This window comes from Sus scrofa, chromosome X, assembly GCF_054392235.1.
Source record: "Sus scrofa isolate SSC_HxYL_T2T_F1_AM1 chromosome X, Sscrofa_HxYL_maternal_Yorkshire_Landrace_v2.0, whole genome shotgun sequence".
In the NCBI taxonomy this organism is placed as follows: domain Eukaryota; kingdom Metazoa; phylum Chordata; class Mammalia; order Artiodactyla; family Suidae; genus Sus; species Sus scrofa.
In genome coordinates, this window is record NC_139401.1 from 60,809,846 (window position 1) to 60,827,291 (window position 17,446).

Sequence of the window (17,446 nt, forward strand, 5' to 3'; positions counted from 1 at the left end):
CTCAGAAGGAGAAAGGATTTGCCCAAGTCCCCATTAAATAATGAGGTGCAAAAATTAGGGCAGAAATCCAGGCCTCCCTGACTCCATGATTTCCATGAATTTCTGATGGATGTCATAAGACCTTCCCGGAAATTCTTATTCCAAAAGCTCCCTGAGCAGCCATGACACTCTTCTTTCTTTCATGAGCAGCCCAGGGCAGATAATTCCATTTCTACAGATTATCAGCTTCCCTCCCATGATGTTATATCTTTCCTCTCTTGCTAATTTGCTTTTATTTTTACTTTGCTTGGTTCATGAGGTCCTGGGTGCCACCAAGCTTTTTGTTAGTCTGAGAAGGGGCCTATCATAGCACTATCCACAGCACATTCAAGGAGGTGCTGTTTCAGGTCTTCTGACTTGGACATGACAATTGGGCAGAATTCAAGGAAGCCTACCAGCAGGTGCTAGATGCCCTTGCTTGCCAGGGGCCAAGGGTAAGAGTTTGGATTAGAGAAACCAAAGCCATTAGGACAATCACCTTCTCCTGATTGATGGTACAGGAGGACCCTTATATGGGTAATAGAAATGGGCAGGTGATTCCTGCTTGGGCTAGGAGAGGCCTGGAAATCAGGATATGACCGAGGTGACTGGGCTGTTGCCATTGCATACCTCTGATGCCTACTGGATAAGATACCCTACAATAAGGGGCAGAAGCCACATACTCCCCACAAAGTCCACAGCTGAATAGGTGAGCCAGTCAGCTGCCCAGCCAGCATCTCTACCTATAGGATTGGGTAAAGGATGCCACTCCTGTCAGGTTGGCCTGAGAGTCCCAACATTAGATGCATCCTTTTCCTGGAGCCATCAGTAGGTAGCCCACACTTTTGCTTCCTGGATGGTGGGGAGGCCAGTACACTTACAGGAACTGAAGCTAATTTCAGAATTGCTAGCTAGCTCCCTGGCAGGTATCAGAGCACAGATGGTATCAAGAAGAGTTTTAGCAACACATCATGACTGAGATGCTGGGTACAACTCGAACCAAGAACTGGTTTCCTCTACTTTCATTTTCAGCTCTGGCTTCTGTTCCCCTTGCTGGGTGACCCCACACCCCCTTTCTTTTTCTATTTCCCCTCAAGGGCAAACCCAACAACTATGTGCCACAGGCATGCTGCTATGGAACAAACCACAAGAATGCACTTCGGTGACTGGGGGGGGGGTCCCCTCTTGAAGCCAGTTTATTAGCATTCAGCAAAAGAAATATTTGTTGTTACAAACAGGCAGTGCATCAAGATATCTAGATGTCAGTGAGAACTAGGATTAGAGAGGTCACAATCCAGGAAATTCCATATCTCAGGGATAGGAAAGGGGAAGCTAGGGCACATCAAAGGGCCATGATCCCCTTTTTGCACTGAGAGAGAAAGAACTCTTAAACCTGGGGGTGGGGATGTACTGCCATTTCCAATTTCTTTCCTCTGTCCCCCCAGCCATTTTATTTACCGTGATCTAAATATACATTCCTGGTTTCTCCCCCCAACCCCATATACATCAGAGAAAATAAGCACCAATAGTAACAAGAATAATAATTAAAGCCTCGATTCTCAGTGGGCCCAAACCTCACACATATACATGCCATGTGGATTTTCTTCTTTGGAGTGACTATAGGATGGAAAGGTGAGAATTAGGCCAGCAAGCCATCACCCTAACAGCCACTGTTCCCCAAAGTTCCATCCACATGTGAGCTGGAGCACAGCAGGGGAATGGGAATGGTGGTAGAGGAAGAGATTTCCCCAAAGCAGCAAGAAGGGTCCTTCCCCAAGGTGTCTTCTGGGTGAGTGTCAAAATCAACTGAGCTCCTTGAAAGTCCCATGCAAGGGTTTCCTCAATGAGATGAGCAATTCCTGATAATTCAAGCATCACTTTTATCTATTTCCCCCAGCTTCTTGGGGAGAGGGGTAATATTTGAAAGTCCCTGCCCTCCCCACTGGGTAGAGAATGTCCCCAAAAATGCTCCTTTGGAGAAACTCAATATGAAAAATAGCAAAATATGGAAAACTCTGGTTTCAACTAGAGCACAACATAAAGAGGAAAGAGAGTGAGAGACAGACACATGATTAATTCCAGAAGGTCTACACACAGGGAAGGGCAGGGTCTGAAAGAAAAAGTAAAACCATAAAACGATACACCATCTACCAGGTTCTACATGGTTGAGTCACCTGGCATTTGTCTTAGTACCTGGGCATCTTCTGCTGTCCCTATCATGGAGGGAGAGAATGGACGATGTGATACATCAGGGAGAGGGGAAAGAGTGAGGGCCCTGGGCAGTTGAGATGCCAACCCTCTACACAAGCAGCAGCAATTTTTGTGTCATCTTCACTTTGTTTAAAACTGTAAACAGCACCGCTTAAAAATAAAATATATCAGAAAAGAACAATTGATAAACATTGTTTTCCATGATTATAAAATGCAAACAATACAAAAATAGATAATTGACTTTTGATATATATATATATATTAAAAACAACGTGGATGCAACATACACATGAGTAAACTTGAAATCTCCCTTCTAAGCCCCCTATGCCTCCTTCTAGCAATTGGGCCCAGGGGCCGAGGGCAGGTGGGGTGGTAGCACTGGCAAGGGTGGGAAAGTTGTCGGCATCAGGATGAGGGAAACGCACCCTGGGTGTGGGAAGCTACTTCCCTCCTTGGAACAGTACTGAGGGAAAAAGACTGATGTTGACCAAAGCCTCTGGCCTGAGGCTTGTGGACTGGTGCCCAAGCTGACCCAGACAATCAGGGCAGGCCCCAACTGAGCCAGGGCTTCATTGAAGGCGCTAAAGCATGGGGAAACTGTCAGCCTTGGGAGAGGCCTTCCTAGGTGGCCTTCTCCATCCACAGTCACTGGTCCTCCAAGGACCAGTCTCATTTGGAATTCTCAAGATCAGAGCTATCTGACACTATATAAGCCTTCTGGGTATCAATATAAGAGCAGTCACCTTCTTTCAAGTCATATCTTCCCTTGAAGTCACATCCAAAAGCATTAGCCCATGATCTTGCCATGTAGATACAGTGTTCCATCTGTGGACTTGACATCTACATCTTTATTAGTCCATGACATATTTGGTGTTAGCCAAGCAAGCACTAGCATATATTTGGGGAGAGGCCTTGAGCTTGGCTGGCTCTCCCAGTATCACCTTGTCCTGTCATCACATGTCCTCAGCCAGTCTTCCTTCTTCTTCTAGGCTGCAGCTGAGACTTAGCCATGAACTGCTTGGATCTAGAGTGAGACTCAAAGGACCCTGCTTCTGCAGCCACACACCCTGACTGCTTCACTTCTGGTGGTAAGGCTCCTGTCCCTGGGCAGACCAGGACAGTAAGAGGACTTGCAGGCAGCAATGTCCAAACCACAAGTTGCCACTCAGTCTTAGCACTTACTATGTGATAAGCCACCTTCCAAAGTTCAGCAAAGTGTGTCAGGGCCATGACTGCTCCCTGCAGAGGTGTCACCTTTTGTTGCCCTCTTGTTACGGAGGGTGGCTCTCAGCCCTTGGCCAAAGGCTGACCACCTACTTTTTCTCTTCTCAGATAGGTTGGTGATCAAGTGGGCTCTGAAGGTTGATGGTGGCTCTACCACCTGCTGTGGCTGGCATAGTCCACATACAAACTGCCCTGAAGGACAAGCAGAGACAGAAGAGGCAAGTGGTGGGTTTTCCCCTGTTGTAAAGGCATTTGGTGAGTGTTTCCTTCCTGCCAAAGAGCCAGGCCATTCAGTTCCAGGGCAGCTTTGGTGAGAAGCCAGAATCTGGGCACTTTTCTCATGGAATGATGTACTTGAAGTGAGGGGGGCCTTCCTCACCCTCTCTGATTCTCCAGCTCAGTGGCTGATGCATTTCTTCACAATGCAGACAAGGTCAGCCTAGAGAGCTGGTCTGGGTCCTTTGAGTGTTGGTGTCAGTGCCATGTAAATCCATGTGGTACTTCCGGGGTGCAGCTTCTACCAACCAGGTTTCCTCTTTGAGGGAAGAGGCAGTGGGCCTACCTCAATCTGAGAAATTGTGACAAAGACCAGCACAGACACATCCCTTGCCGAGGAGCAGTTTGTCCACAAAGTCATCTTGACTTGGGGGGCCAACAGCATATGTTCCTAAGCTAAGTTGACATACTTTGGGAATGGCAAGAGCCCTGTTTACCTCTTCTCTTAACAGGCATGAAGATGGTTGGGGGATGGGACAGGGTCAGAGGAACAAGGATTATAATTTGGGTCAACATATCCAAGAAAAAATGTTCCATATACTATTACCAATAAAGAAATTATTGGAAAAAGGAACCCTCTCATATTGGTCATTAATGAGAAGTAGAGACTGGTAAGATTAGCCTGTTGCAATGCCTTCCTGGCAGTAACTCTTTCCCACCAACATTTCCAAGCTAGTTTTACATGAAAATTGTATGGATGTGGGAGAAGGAAAGACACTATTCATTCCATAAAGGGCTGCAATTACGATGCAAATCAGAGTCCTTCAGCTTGGCAGAGTGAGGGCCGGTGACAGCCTTTCCTCTCAAGAAGTCTGGTCTTTTAATGATGCTAAGAACTTGGCTAACTGGAAAATGAAAGTTCTTTACAGAGCATGGAACAGCAGCCTAAATGCCCGAGGTGTTCTGTCTCTTGGGCGCGCTAGCATGGAACCTCTTTATGGGGTCCAAGGAAGGGGTGGGCAAAGCTTAAGGAACTTTTTGTCTCTGGGGCAGGGGAAGCAATTTTCCCTTTTAAGAACCTGGGTTGCCATGAGCTCTTCAATGTCTAAAATCCTCTCTCCTGATGGCAAGGAAAAATTAGCTGCCATTTACTATCCTTCTCCCGCAACCTGCAAAAGCCCCAGCCCCTACAGCCAAGCCTAATTTAGGCAGCTGCTCTTCCTGTATCTCAATTAAAAGAATGTGTTCCTTGTGACAGAATTATGAAAATATACTTTGGAGGAAAAGAGAACCAAAATTCAAAAGCATCGGCAACTCAGGCAGTCACAAGCTTAAGAAATGAAGAAGAAAAAAATCCTACCATTCCGGAGCTCAAGACTTATGGCAGTGTCTACAATAGAACCCTATTTTGTCTTCTATCTGCAACTTGATGAATTTGATCACTCCATTAAGGGAATTATTTTTGTCTTCAACCCAAGTGTGGCAGGCCAGGTTAAAAGGCCCTCCTCATCTGGTTATGATGCCAAAGTCCACAGCAGTAGGCAGCAAGACACATGTTACTTGAACCTAAGGACAGCTAGCTGGGACTAACAGATTGTATCATCTGATGTAATTGTGGCAGCTATGCCAAGGCCAAAGGAAGTGGGGGTAGGAAGGATCTGTATCATAATTTCACATTGATAACAGGAAACAAGCTCCCTGTCCCCAAGTGGGAGGGAGTGCAGACCTGGCTGCTCATCAGTGGTTCATCACACACTGGGTGGAGAAGTGGCAGGGGTGCTAAGGGTTCAGTGTATGTCAAGGATGCATGCTATATATATATAATCGCTAACTCAGCAACTGGAATAGGCACAAAATTACAGCATCCCAAACCCTGCATGGGTCACAAGAAAAAACCCTGAAAGCAAAAACTGGATCACAGCAATAGCAGCAGTCTCCCAGGGCAGATGTACTTGAACTAAATGTGGCCACAGATGAGGGACAAGGAAAAGTGGGAAAACAAAGGCGAAAACTCATAGCTTTCCTTGGCCAAAAGGATTTTCAAGTTAAGGAGCAACCCCCACCCCCCACCCCTCTCCCTACCCCTGTACCCATTCACATGCTCAGTCCCCATGCCTCCCACTCCAGAATTGATGATGACTACTCAGCTAGGTTTCCATCCATGGCAGTGGAGGAGTAGATGGTGGGGAGAGAGGCACCTTCCTCTGCTCTCTCCTTTGAGAGGTCAAGGGTGGAAGCGCCACAGTGAATGGACTGAGGCTCTGGGGGCTCAGGCCGGACCCTGGGCAGCTGAGGGATGCCATGGGTAATGCCCACAGGCTTGGCCTGGGGCAGAGGGCTGGGGCTGAAGCCTCCAGAACTGAAGGAGCAACTGGGCTCATCAACAGGCAGCAGCATATCTCGAGGCCTGGCCCTCGCACTCTGGGAGACCTTTGGCTGGAGGTTATAACAAGGGCCCATAGGCAGGGGTAGGTGTGAAGGTCGAGCTAGCTGAGCCTTAGATTCCCCAGGTGCCTTTGGCTCTGGCCCTGATACTGACAACAACATTGACATGGCAACAGGAGATACACAACAGGCTGTCTTCCCATGCTGAGACTGGCTGGAAGGCCCATCCAACTGGCTAGGACTTATCCAGGCAGGACCTAGCCTCACTGGGAGAGGACAAGGAGCCCAGGCAGGCCAGTCATAGGTCCCTGGAGGTTCAGTGTAGAGGGACAGGGGACTATCTCGGCCCCATTCTTCCTCTTCCTCTTCATCTGAATCTTCTTGCTGAGCATGAAGCTCATCAGACTCCATGTAGCCCTGGGCCAGGTGAGAATTGGAGAGCTCTAGCTCCAGGGTCTCTGCAGTGTCGAGGGAGCGGCTCCTCCTGTTGAGGGCCATGGCAGCAGGTGGAGGTCGAGGGTGCATGCCAGGCAGTCCCAAGTATCGAGGAAGACTGCTCACACCCCAAGGTAGGCCTTGGTAGAATCTGCTGCAGTAGTTGTTGAAGGCATGTTTCTGGTAGTACCCCAGTTCATAAGCTTCCAAGGAGGCTGCAAGGTCTTCATCGTTGTGGAACTCAAGATTTTCTTCACATTTCCCTTCCCCATCCCGTTCAACATCAGCTATGTCAAAGGTCACCATGGGAGGCAGCTCAGGGAGGTTTTGAGTGAATGATGAGTCAGAGTCAGAGCTGCAGGACATGCTAGAAAAGAGGTTTCCATTGCTGGTGAACTCCACAAGAGCCTGAGAGAAACTCACAGTGGCATTCCCTTCCTTCTCAACTTCCTCTTCCTCTGGCTCTTCAGGGGGTGAATAAGTAGGGTAGGCCCTCCTGGGAGAACCTCCAAAATTTGCTTCCTGCATGTCTGGTTCAAACATAGCATCACTCTGGAAGAGCTGCATCAGGCAGGCACTTTGATCTTTCTTGGAGCAGGTTCCCTCAAAACGCTTTTCCAAAGGTCTGAAGTCCCTCCAATCTGGCTGGCTGCTTTCAGTGGCAGGGAAAGCTGAGGTGGTTCCTTTGTGGGAAGTCTGTGAAGCACCTGATGCCCCTTCCACCAGGCCCATCACTGAAGGGCCTAAAGGCCTCTTCTGATACTCCATGATTGGCTTCTCCTGCCGGGCCTGGACCTCTCGGACTTGAGCCTCTCGAGCACGGACTTCCCGGACACAGGCCTCCCTGGCATAGGCCTCTTGAGCATGGGCCTCCCTAGTGTGAGTTTCTTGGGTGTAGGCCTCCCTGGCATGAGCCTCTCGAGCATGTGCCTCCTGGGCCTCAAGCTGCTCCCGCCGAAGCTCCCAATATAGTAACTGTTTTTGGATGGTCACTAACCGTTCTTCCTCTGTCTCCATTGCCCCAGGTGGCCTAGAGGAAGAAAAGGGATCAAAGTTCAAGAAGGGGTCAAACATCTCAGAGCTGTGACCATGGAGGTCATAAAGGCAGTCATCCCCAGGTGGGGAGTTCTCCAGACTATCATCTGGTTCATAGAACTCATAGAGGGCATCACCACTGTAGCTGTCTCGGGGTAAGCAATCCCTGTGGACAAGCCCCAGGGCCTCTCCTGAATCATCCTCAAGTCCAGGCGTGGTGGAGTCATAATAACCTTCATCACTGTTGGGGGCAGACTCTTGCTGATCACTCTGAGGAGTCAAAAGGTCCCCAGGGGCTAGGCCAGGATAAGACCTAACTGGGTCAAGAAGCATGTAGCCATGGTGGCCTGGGGATGTAGTGGAATGGTAGCCTGGATTTAGATTGGGCCTTGGGTACACCTGGGCACTTGCCCGCATATATTCTAAGTCATCATCTTCTTCCTCCTTGACTTCCTCTTCTTCCTCCTCTAATTCCACCTCCTCTTCCTCTTCATCATCATCATCGGGCAAAGCCATTTCCTCACCCCCTCCTTGGTAGGTCACCAGGCAAGAACTTCGCTTGGTCCCATCTCGGTTGGCCCTCTGGCCTCCGGAGGCCATGCTGTCTGTCATACTGTCCATGTCCTGTTCTGCTATAATGTCACCACAACCTGTCAGTGAGTCAAAACTTTTCAAAGATGTGACATCCCCAAAGAGGAGGCTCAGCTGGTCCCCCACAGGGCCACCAGGTGGATTTACCTCTTCTGCCACCACCTTCTCCCCTGTTTCTGGGCTGTGGGGCTCCTCTGGGCTACTGGCTTCAAGGGCAGGTTTGGGCTGCAGGAGTGCGGAGGCACAGGCTTTCGTGTTTTTTTCGGGATCTTTACATGCTGTCTTCTCAGTGGCTGTTGGAGAAGGTTCTGATAATGAAGAAACTTTGGGTCCAGGGGGATCTTGGGACTTGGTATTTTCCTCTCTTGGGGCTTGGAGGGTTTGTTCAGTGTGGGGCAGAAGGGCTGAGCTCACATGCTCGTAAAGCCGGGCTCTGGCCCCTTCAGGCTCCTTGGCCCCTGGATCACTTTGCTCAGCCCCAGAGACCTTGCTCTTCCGGTGACGGCGGATACTGCTGAAAAAACCTTTCAGGCCTTTTTTTGGCTTGGTCACAAAGGGAACCTTCTCAGTGGTTCCAGCCACAGATATCTTGCATCTGGAGCCTATCTCCAAAGACCCATGGGCACTCTGGGAACTGAGAAGCTGGCAGGATGACTCAGGCAAAGGTAAGGAGAGGCCAGTTCCTTCGCTGACAATATCTTCAAGGCCATGATCTGCTTCACTCAGGCCATCGTGGGTCTTGCTCTTGCTAAGGCCCTTCTTAGAGTTGCCTTTCCCAGAACATTTGCTTCGTCCCCCTCCAAAGAAACTAGGCAGGGTACAGATGCCCTTCTTGCCACCAAAGAGTTTCATGGCAGTTTTTTTCAGCCTACCTGGGCCAGATGAGGGTGGTTCTGATGCTGGCCCTTCTATCATCTCAGCTGCCTTGTTCTTGGCTCCATTCTCTGCCCCTTGGTCCTGGGTATCCACAGAGACTGCTGCTCCCTTGGCCTGAGGAGATTCATCCTTGCGGGTTTCCATGATAGTGGGGACAACTCAGGTATGTTCAGCTGAAAAATGCAGCCTTCTGGCTTCTGAGCACTTTTATAACATCATCAGAAAGGAAGCATCACAGTTGGGTCTGAAGATGAGAGAGACAAAGACAGAAAGACAGTACTGGTGAGCAAGCACCCAGGCTGGGTTTGTTTTCACAGGTGTCTGTGGTTTCAGGCTTGAGTGGAACCAGAAAGAAAGAGAAAATGTAGGGAAAACCTTAACCCACTCTATAATGCTTAGTTTGCTGGTCCAGCCTCCTCTGGGGCCCAATGCAGCAAAATCCTACACTGAGCAACAGGCAGCCATCCCTTCTACCCTACTTGGCAAGCCCACTCACTTCAGGCCAACCTAAGCTCAGGGGAGCAGTGGGCAGGGGAACTGCAGATGTGATAAAGACCTACAGTGCTACTGGTCATGGGAAAGAGTATCAAAGGGTATGGGGTAGAGAGGCAGGAAAGACAGAAGGTAAGTCAGGTCTAAAAATACAGAGTTTTTGAAAAGCATTTGGCAAAACAACCCATTGAATTCCTCACTGGATTCTGCAAGGTCCCAGCCTCAATTTTGCATTAGCCACTGACATTTTGCCTGGGGCTTTGTAGAAAAGTAGACCTGAATTTCACCTCCTTCCCTCAGGCTCTCTAAATTGCTTGTAAGACCATGCCTGGACCTTCAGAAGCACCGAGTAGGAACCCTGCAGACCCACATTCCAGAGCTGCAATCCAGGATCAGCTAAGATGGTATGGTGGCCTCTGGGGAAGGCACTCACTGGGATTCAGTATCCCCAGTCTAAGAGGCCTAGAATTACCTCCCCCTCATGTGGTTATATGAGGGATAGGTCTAGGTTAGACTGTCCTGCTGGGAACAGATTTTAATATGACCCTCAGCAAGTGAAACCTCCAAGTTCCACTTTAGAACCATGAGGCAGACTGCTTCTTCGCAGCTCCTTTCAACAGCTATTTAAATAAATAAACCTGGAGGAAGGCACATCCTTCTGGTCTAGGCACCCAATACTCTCAGTATCAAAATGTCACAGAGACGGAATAAAAAGAAAGGCTAGCCACCACCCACCCCAACATATCCTTCTGCACCCCATAGTCTGGTGTATTCATTCCAGTGACTATAGCTGATTGACAGTGGATCAGTGACCAGCCTACTAAAACCCAATGACTCCTCCCTGGAAAGTCCCTCATCACTGTTCCTTCTCTGTTGGGTAGCCACCAGCATATGAGGAGTTTGGACAGGGAAGGGAAGCAGAACAGCTACCTGGAACCAGAAAGAGAGAAGAGGCAAGCAACACTGTTGTCCTAGGAGTAGCTGGCCTGTACATCAGTCCTGTAATTAGTTGCTATGGTAATAACACTCACACATTCAGCTGCAGTGAGAGACTATGGACCAGCACTGGGGGTGAAGAGAGCCTGGCAGCTATACTCTAGCCTCTGACTTCATTAGAGGAACCCTCCTGGAGTCCCTAATCTTGTCTTGCAAACATTAATTTTGTGCCTTGTGACTTGCTTATCCTGACACTTGAATAATCAATATGATCCATGAGCACTCTGCAGAACTGAATATTAAACTTGAAGCAAAATAATGGCTGCTTATCCAGAAAATAAAAGAGAGGAAAAAAAAAAAAACACCTCATCTGATCCCCTCTCTGCAGAAATCTATATTGCTATTTGCTCATGTTTTTTATTTCTCCTGTGTGACATATTTTAATGTGGCATTGTTCCAGCCTAGCTCTGCAATGGATAGGCCCACGACAGACAGTGTTATGCCTCAAATACACATTCACACACACACACACACACACACACACACACACACACACACACATTCTGAGCATTCTGAGTCCTCTACACCAGGGCCTAATGGAAATAGGGGCCTTATCATCATCTATCTGAATCCCTCACTTTTCAAAGCACAGAATTTTTACCTCTGCCCTGAAATTACTGACAGCATTGTCATTTATGGTGCTGCTGGGCATAAAGAGGAGTTATTTGTGAAACTGTATTCCCCTCTGTGGAATTCATGAAACAAACCTCTCCAGAAAATTTGTTAAGTGATAGATAAGAACTCAGTGCTGCCAAAAGGGGAAACCCCAGTCCTTGCTTTTGGAGAGCTCCTGGGCTAACATGGAGAGAATCCTATATGTAACAGTCTGAAGGCACAATATGATGCAGGCCTTAGAGAAGAGCCCTTGTTATTGCTTAAGCTGAGTGTTGGAGTATCATTCTTCATACCTTGTTATCATATCCGAGGATAAACTTGAAAAGCAGAAAGATAGCCTTGGGGCTCAGAAAAGCTGCATTGAGAAGGAGGCAATCAATCTGGGCCTTGTAACACAGGAATGAGTAAAAGTGACAATTATTTAGGGGAAGGGATGGGCAAGACTTGTAAGTGTGGCTAGGCATCAAGGAAGACCAAGGGCTAAGTGAAAAATCTCATGGGCCTACCCAGGCTTATGAATTGAAGGCTTAGTTGTCCTCTGGTTTAGGAGCTGAAATTCCTGTGAACAGAAAATTGAAACTCAAAGAGGGCTGTTTTTATAGAACTTTGATGCCCTGCCTGGAGGGCAGTCGCTGGCCTTCTCTTGCCCTTGCTTCTGTGCTCCACTGGAGTAGAGGGCAGCCCACTATTCATTTGAGAAGATCATTCACTACAGGAAATCTGAGGGACCACCTTCCTTGGCTCATGCTGAGGAAGAGCCAGGTGTGAGGGGATTTTAAAGATATGTGTATGGATTTATACAAAGTCCTCTGTTAAAGGGAGTTTAAAAAGCTCTCTGTGTATGTGGTGGGAGTGGGTAAACTAGGCAGAGTTGTGTCCCCAGGAATGAAATTATTTCCCCTAGCTTCAGGCCCTTCTCCTAACTAGGCCCAGGGTCATCTTTGCTGGCAAGGACCAGCCTTGAAACTATGCTGTCTCCTACCTCACTGCCTTGTCCTTTCTAGAGCCACGTACCCCACTCACAGTGTCTCTTCCTGTATTCCCCACAACGGTTCAACAGAAAGTGGCAGGAATCACCCATAGATAGTAGCTCCCTAGCTCAGTCCTACCTAGCCACAACTGGCCCAGGGCCCTTCCTTCTCCATACTCCTTACTATCTCACCAGGTCCCAATGTTGTCCTTCCCCATTGAGCTATGCTGCCTTTACTCAGGACCACAGAGTTCACTGGTCAGGAGAGTGAGGTGGGGAAGAAGGCAAAGGGGACAGCAAAATAACAGATTCTGCAGCTCCCCCCGCTGGGGCTGGTTCCCTTCATGGTTCCTGCCAAGAAAGTAGTTCTGCTAAAGGCTTCACCCTTAGGTTTCTCAACCTGTGTGGCTAAGTTTCAGGTGGACAGCAGGTAAGGGAACCCTCTAAGGCTACTCTGTGGTCCCTGGTAGGGGCCACTCGCCAGAGCTGTTGATAGCATGGCAATAATTGGGCTGTGTTCATCCCTGCCCCAGAGGCCAACCTCAGGCCATTCTGGGACGAGTGGATGACTAGGGTAGAGCTCCTTTCTTCTCCTCTCCTTTCAAAACAGAGGTAGGAGACGACTGGCAAACCTGCCTCAGGGATCTTTCTCAGCTGCAGCCTGAGCCTTGCACATTCTACTCCCAGCCCAATTTCCTGAGGCCAGCTCAGCCAATTTAGAGAAGGCTAAGTTCAGGGAAGATGTGTGGAATTATGCAGTGACAAAAATTATCCAGAGACAAAGCCTCAAACAGTCATACTTTCCTAGACCTCCTACAATAAGTTTTCCTGGGGGAAAGTCCACTCTGGGCCCATCCTGCCTTTGTGTATGGGGGAAGGGTAGGCTAAGGAAGGAGTGGTGTGGACAGGGAGCCCAGCCCCTATAATCAGTTCTGCCTACCTAGAAGGAATCTGTAAAGTTCTTTCAGTTTCCTCAACTGGGAAATGAGGCTACTGAGAATGCCTACCTCTTAAAGCTGTTGAACAAAACAGATGCATATAAAGTACCAGTCTATATATAGGCTCAAAACCACAGTTATTAGTTTAAATATATTTTATTCAAACTATAGTTGGACAATTTCTAACAGCAAGACTACTTTAGCCATGGTTGAGTAAGGTCCTCCTCAGGGCTCTATGAGTATGTCACCAAACCTCCTTGGGCCTCAGTTTCTCCAAATGGTAAATGAGGGTGAATGTGTTGCTATCTCACAGGAAGCTTTAGTTGCTCTTTTAGCAAAATCTTGCCTCAAATCAGCTACTGGCTAACAGCTCTGGATTATATGGGAATTTCAAACTAGCCAGGTTCTCTAGCCCAAGCCAGAAAGGCAATAATTCAAACTCAGTTGAAGTGCCAGCATCAAAGGAAATGCAAATCAACAGATGTCCTTTACCCACTCATGTTTCTTACCAGCTTACAAAGTGCTCTGAATTCCTTCACCCCCCACCCCATTTCACCTTCCCAGTGATCCAGGCCTGGTAGGGGATGGTAACTCCTTGTCATAGAAGAGGAAATTGCCTAGGCTTGGGAAAAGACTTTCCTAAGGTCACACAGTTGGATGATGACAGAGCCACACCAGCTTCCAGGCCTCTTGAGTCCCAATTCTATGCCATTCTGCTGTACTGTGCTGGGTCCTAATCAAAGGAAGAAGACTGAGAGTGAGGACTGTGCAGGTTCACCTCACACCAGCAAGAACCATCATCTCCCCCTCCCATCACACTCCTGTCCCAGCCCAGTTGAGCTCCTCTGCAGCATTTCCAGTCTTCACTGGCCACCACTGTTTTGGTCCCATCTAGCACATTCCATAAAGCCTGCTGATTTCAGAATCCTAGAGCTGCCAACCCAGCCTGTGGCAGCTCTCCTCATCAGCAACCCCACCATCACCACTCCCAAACTATGGAACATGTTCCTTTTCCTTAGGAGATAAGTTTGAAGGGCCAAAAACAGGTTCACTCAGAAACCAGCCAGTAGGGACAAAGAATTTGAGCTACTATTTAAGCAAAATGATCTATAAGATGATCTGGAAATTGAATCAACATTTCTCACACAGCCAAAGTCCACTCTTAAAACAACTTTTTCGGGACCCGAAGGAAGGGCTGTCTGGCTTGGTACTCTTTGGTGGAGCTGTAGAGGCTGCTGGCCAAGCCATACCCAAGCTATCCCGGCAACCATTCCTCCCCTAATCTGCAACATTCCTAAGGGGCACCTCTTCTCAAGAGGGCATCCTACCAAACTCTAAATGCAGCAAAGAGGGCCCTGTAGCCCCTGCTCCTATTCCCCCACCATAAGCCCCTCAAATGAGTTAACATACTCATCCTTGGGTAATTTATTCTGGCAGGCCTCAGTCTGTCTGTTCATCTCTCTGGAATGGACCCTCCTTCATCTTATAGTCACCACATCTAGCACAGAGAAGACACTCAAACAATGTTGATTCAACTGAATTCTATTTCAGCTGGAATTTGTCAGCCCAGAACTAAAATGCTGGCTTCACCCCGTTCAGGCTGTGGGATTTGAGAACATAACCTAACTTTTCTGAGACTCAAATGCCTTATCTGTAAAACGAAGAAAATGCTACCCACCTTGTAGAATTACAGTAAGGATTAGAGATGATAAATATAAAAGACAGATTACTTTCTAGACACCAAGCAGATGTTCAATAAAGTGCCCTTGTGATGGGGCCTCTTGCAGCCACCTTCTTCACTTGAGCTCCTCAGCTGCCCCCTTCTGTTTTCTGAGGGTGACAGAAGCCTCTTAGCAGAGCTCCCTCTGGTCCCTCACTGCCACAACACTGAAATCCTGCCCCCTGCCTCCCCACTTCCACCTCATCTATCTTGTACACCCTTGCCAAATTTATTTTCTTACCAACCTGATTTCAGCACATCACTCCTCTACTTACCAAATTATTCTGTATTGCCTACAGGATTGAAGTCAAACCCTTGCTTGACCTTCAAGACTTGCTCTCTGTATACCCTAGGCTCACTTCTTTGCCCCTTAGCCCCAGCCCCACATACACAGGGGCTTCTCCAGTCTGGGAGGTGTTGTCACCATCTTCCATTTCTAATTTCTCTCCATTCCTAATGGGCTTTCCTAATGAATCTTCTTGATGCTCCAGCTTTCTCCTCAGGCTGCTGAGGCTGCCTACTCAGCTTGCCTGGAACAATGGGGGCTCTGGGTGCTACCTACTTTCCATTCCCCTCTCAGGCTCCCAAACCCCCTTAAAGAGGTATGTATCCGAGGTGGGCGTCATGTCTGTATTGTAAGGCTTCCACTCTGTCAGCAGTAACTCAGTAAGAGTGAGATCGAAGATAGGCATCACCTCCCTCTACCCCAGTTCAAGTGAAGAACAAGAAAGGAGCTAAACCCAGGGAACAGATGTGACAAAGCAGCCAAGAAAAGCCTGCAGAGGAGCAGTTAAGCCAAGTGAACAGTGGAGATTCCTGACTTTCATATGTATCCATGCCCCTACACACACCATACCTTATATGAGAAACCAAGTAAGGAAACTGAAGTCTGGGAGGGGATTAGGATCAGTGTGCTCAGAGGAAGAATTGGGGTCCAGGAGTTTCGTGCTCTTTTGTAACCCTGGGCAAATAAATTCCTACCCTATTCTGGGCCTTAGTTTTCTCATATACAATGGGAGATTGGACTGTGGATCTGCTTATCCCAGGTTGCATGAGAAGCTGGAGGAAGAGTGGTCCTGTGTCCAGTTTTCTAGTGGCTTCTGAGTTAGGAGGCATGTTGAGGTAATGTAATTTTGTGGGCCCTAGATTTCACTGGGAGGCTTGGATGCCTAGCTGATTGGCCCCATTGCAGAACAGTGATGCACTGTGGCCTAGCCTCACTCCTCATGCCTCTCACCCCTGCCCCAGCAAACCCACCCAACGTTTCACTCTTTCTGAGTGCACTATGCCTGGCCTATGAATATCTCCTACACGTCCAGAGATGGGGGTACCAGAACAGGCAAGACCCAGCTCTCTCTCTCCTGAGAAGTGCTGCAGCCAACAGCATGGAGGGCTGAGGAGTACTATCTAGAGAAGGGGGGTTAATATCTGCTTGGAAACTCAGCAGGGGAAAATAAAAACCTGCAGGAGATGAAAGCAATGAAGGCTCTGCAACAAGAAATGCAGATCAAAGGGGCAAAGCTCCCCAACACAACCCCTGCCCACCCCCTGCAGCACCAGTATGCCTGCCTCTGACTCCACCAAGCCACCAGGGCCATTTTCCCCATTGTTCACATTACCCCCTAATCCCAAAAGGAAAGGTTCAGTGGAGCAACACACCCTCACTCAGCTGGCACCTGCATCTATGCAGTGGTTCTCATTTCCCTTCCTGCCTTGCCAGCAATGTACTTACACATGCACAGGTTGAAAAATAAGATCAAAGAGAGGTGAAAGCCTCTGTGATTATTTAATTCAGAGAACAGAAGTTGGGGGTGGAAGAGATGAAATATCCAATGAATTGCTAAGCAGAAGAGCAATGGTGGCCAGCTGCTCTCAAGCCCATGCCCAAACACACACACACACACACACACACACACACACACACACACACAGAGTTGGGTTAAATACAGCATGAAAGGTTCAGATTAGATCTGAGAAAGAATGAGATGGCAATGAGATGGTTAAGTCAGGAATGAGTGACAAGGAAGGTTATGAAATGCCTCCTCCGAGGACTTTTACTTTTATCACCTAGTCTGTCTCAACCGAATTTGAGCCAGGGGAACAGACAAAATTATACTCCCTTCTAGCCATGTAGCCTATCTATAAGTGAGAGGGCTGGAAGCCCCTTCTTCCTCTTTGGCTCTACAAATAAGCCAGTAACTATAAGCCAGACTTGCTGTTATTTTTCTCACTCCCTTTGTCCCCCTGGACCAGCAGAGCAGGGCTGTCCAACCCCACTGCCACTCACATTTTCAGAGAGTGTAAATGTAATGGTTCTTGAGGAATTTTTAACATCTCCACTATACTAGGAGGGAATCATTGAACCAACAACTTCTTTCAACTACCTCCCCTCCTGAAATTTTTCAGCCCTTGACAGGCTGTCCACCAAGACTAAAAAGCAAGAGACATGAAAGTGGAGGAGTTCCTAGCAAGGTAACCTAGCATCCCTTCAATCTTGATGAATGAGTGAGGTAGAATGAGGGGTTCGTTAATGCGATTTCTATTCAGTGGAGATTTCTGAAGACAGTGGGATACAATTTCAAAGAGCCACTGCACAGGAGGCAACAACCTCTCCCTAAATACTGTGTGACCATCAGCCAAGTCCCTACTGTTTTTCAAGGTCTCAAGATACCCATCCGTAAGCATAGGAGTCCAAACTGGAGCTCCATGAAGGCCTGTCCATCT

General features: G+C 48.2%; 1 protein-coding gene across 7 annotated transcripts in view; it reads right to left on the bottom strand.

Moving 5' to 3' along the window:
- Window positions 1-1,176: 1,176 nt before the first annotated feature.
- The window catches only part of AMER1 (APC membrane recruitment protein 1), a 33,317-nt gene continuing 17,047 nt past the window's right edge, over window positions 1,177-17,446 (bottom strand). For 6 of the 7 annotated variants that reach the window (XM_085007223.1, XM_013990913.3, XM_005657812.4 and 3 more), the window contains exon 2: window positions 1,177-9,235. In XM_085007223.1, coding sequence (XP_084863349.1) covers window positions 5,809-9,135 — 3,327 coding nt within the window. In that variant the 5' untranslated portion in view covers window positions 9,136-9,235 and the 3' untranslated portion in view covers window positions 1,177-5,808. Of the gene's footprint in view, window positions 9,236-17,446 lie in introns of those variants that run through there. The other variant, XM_085007224.1, reaches the window with a different exon arrangement.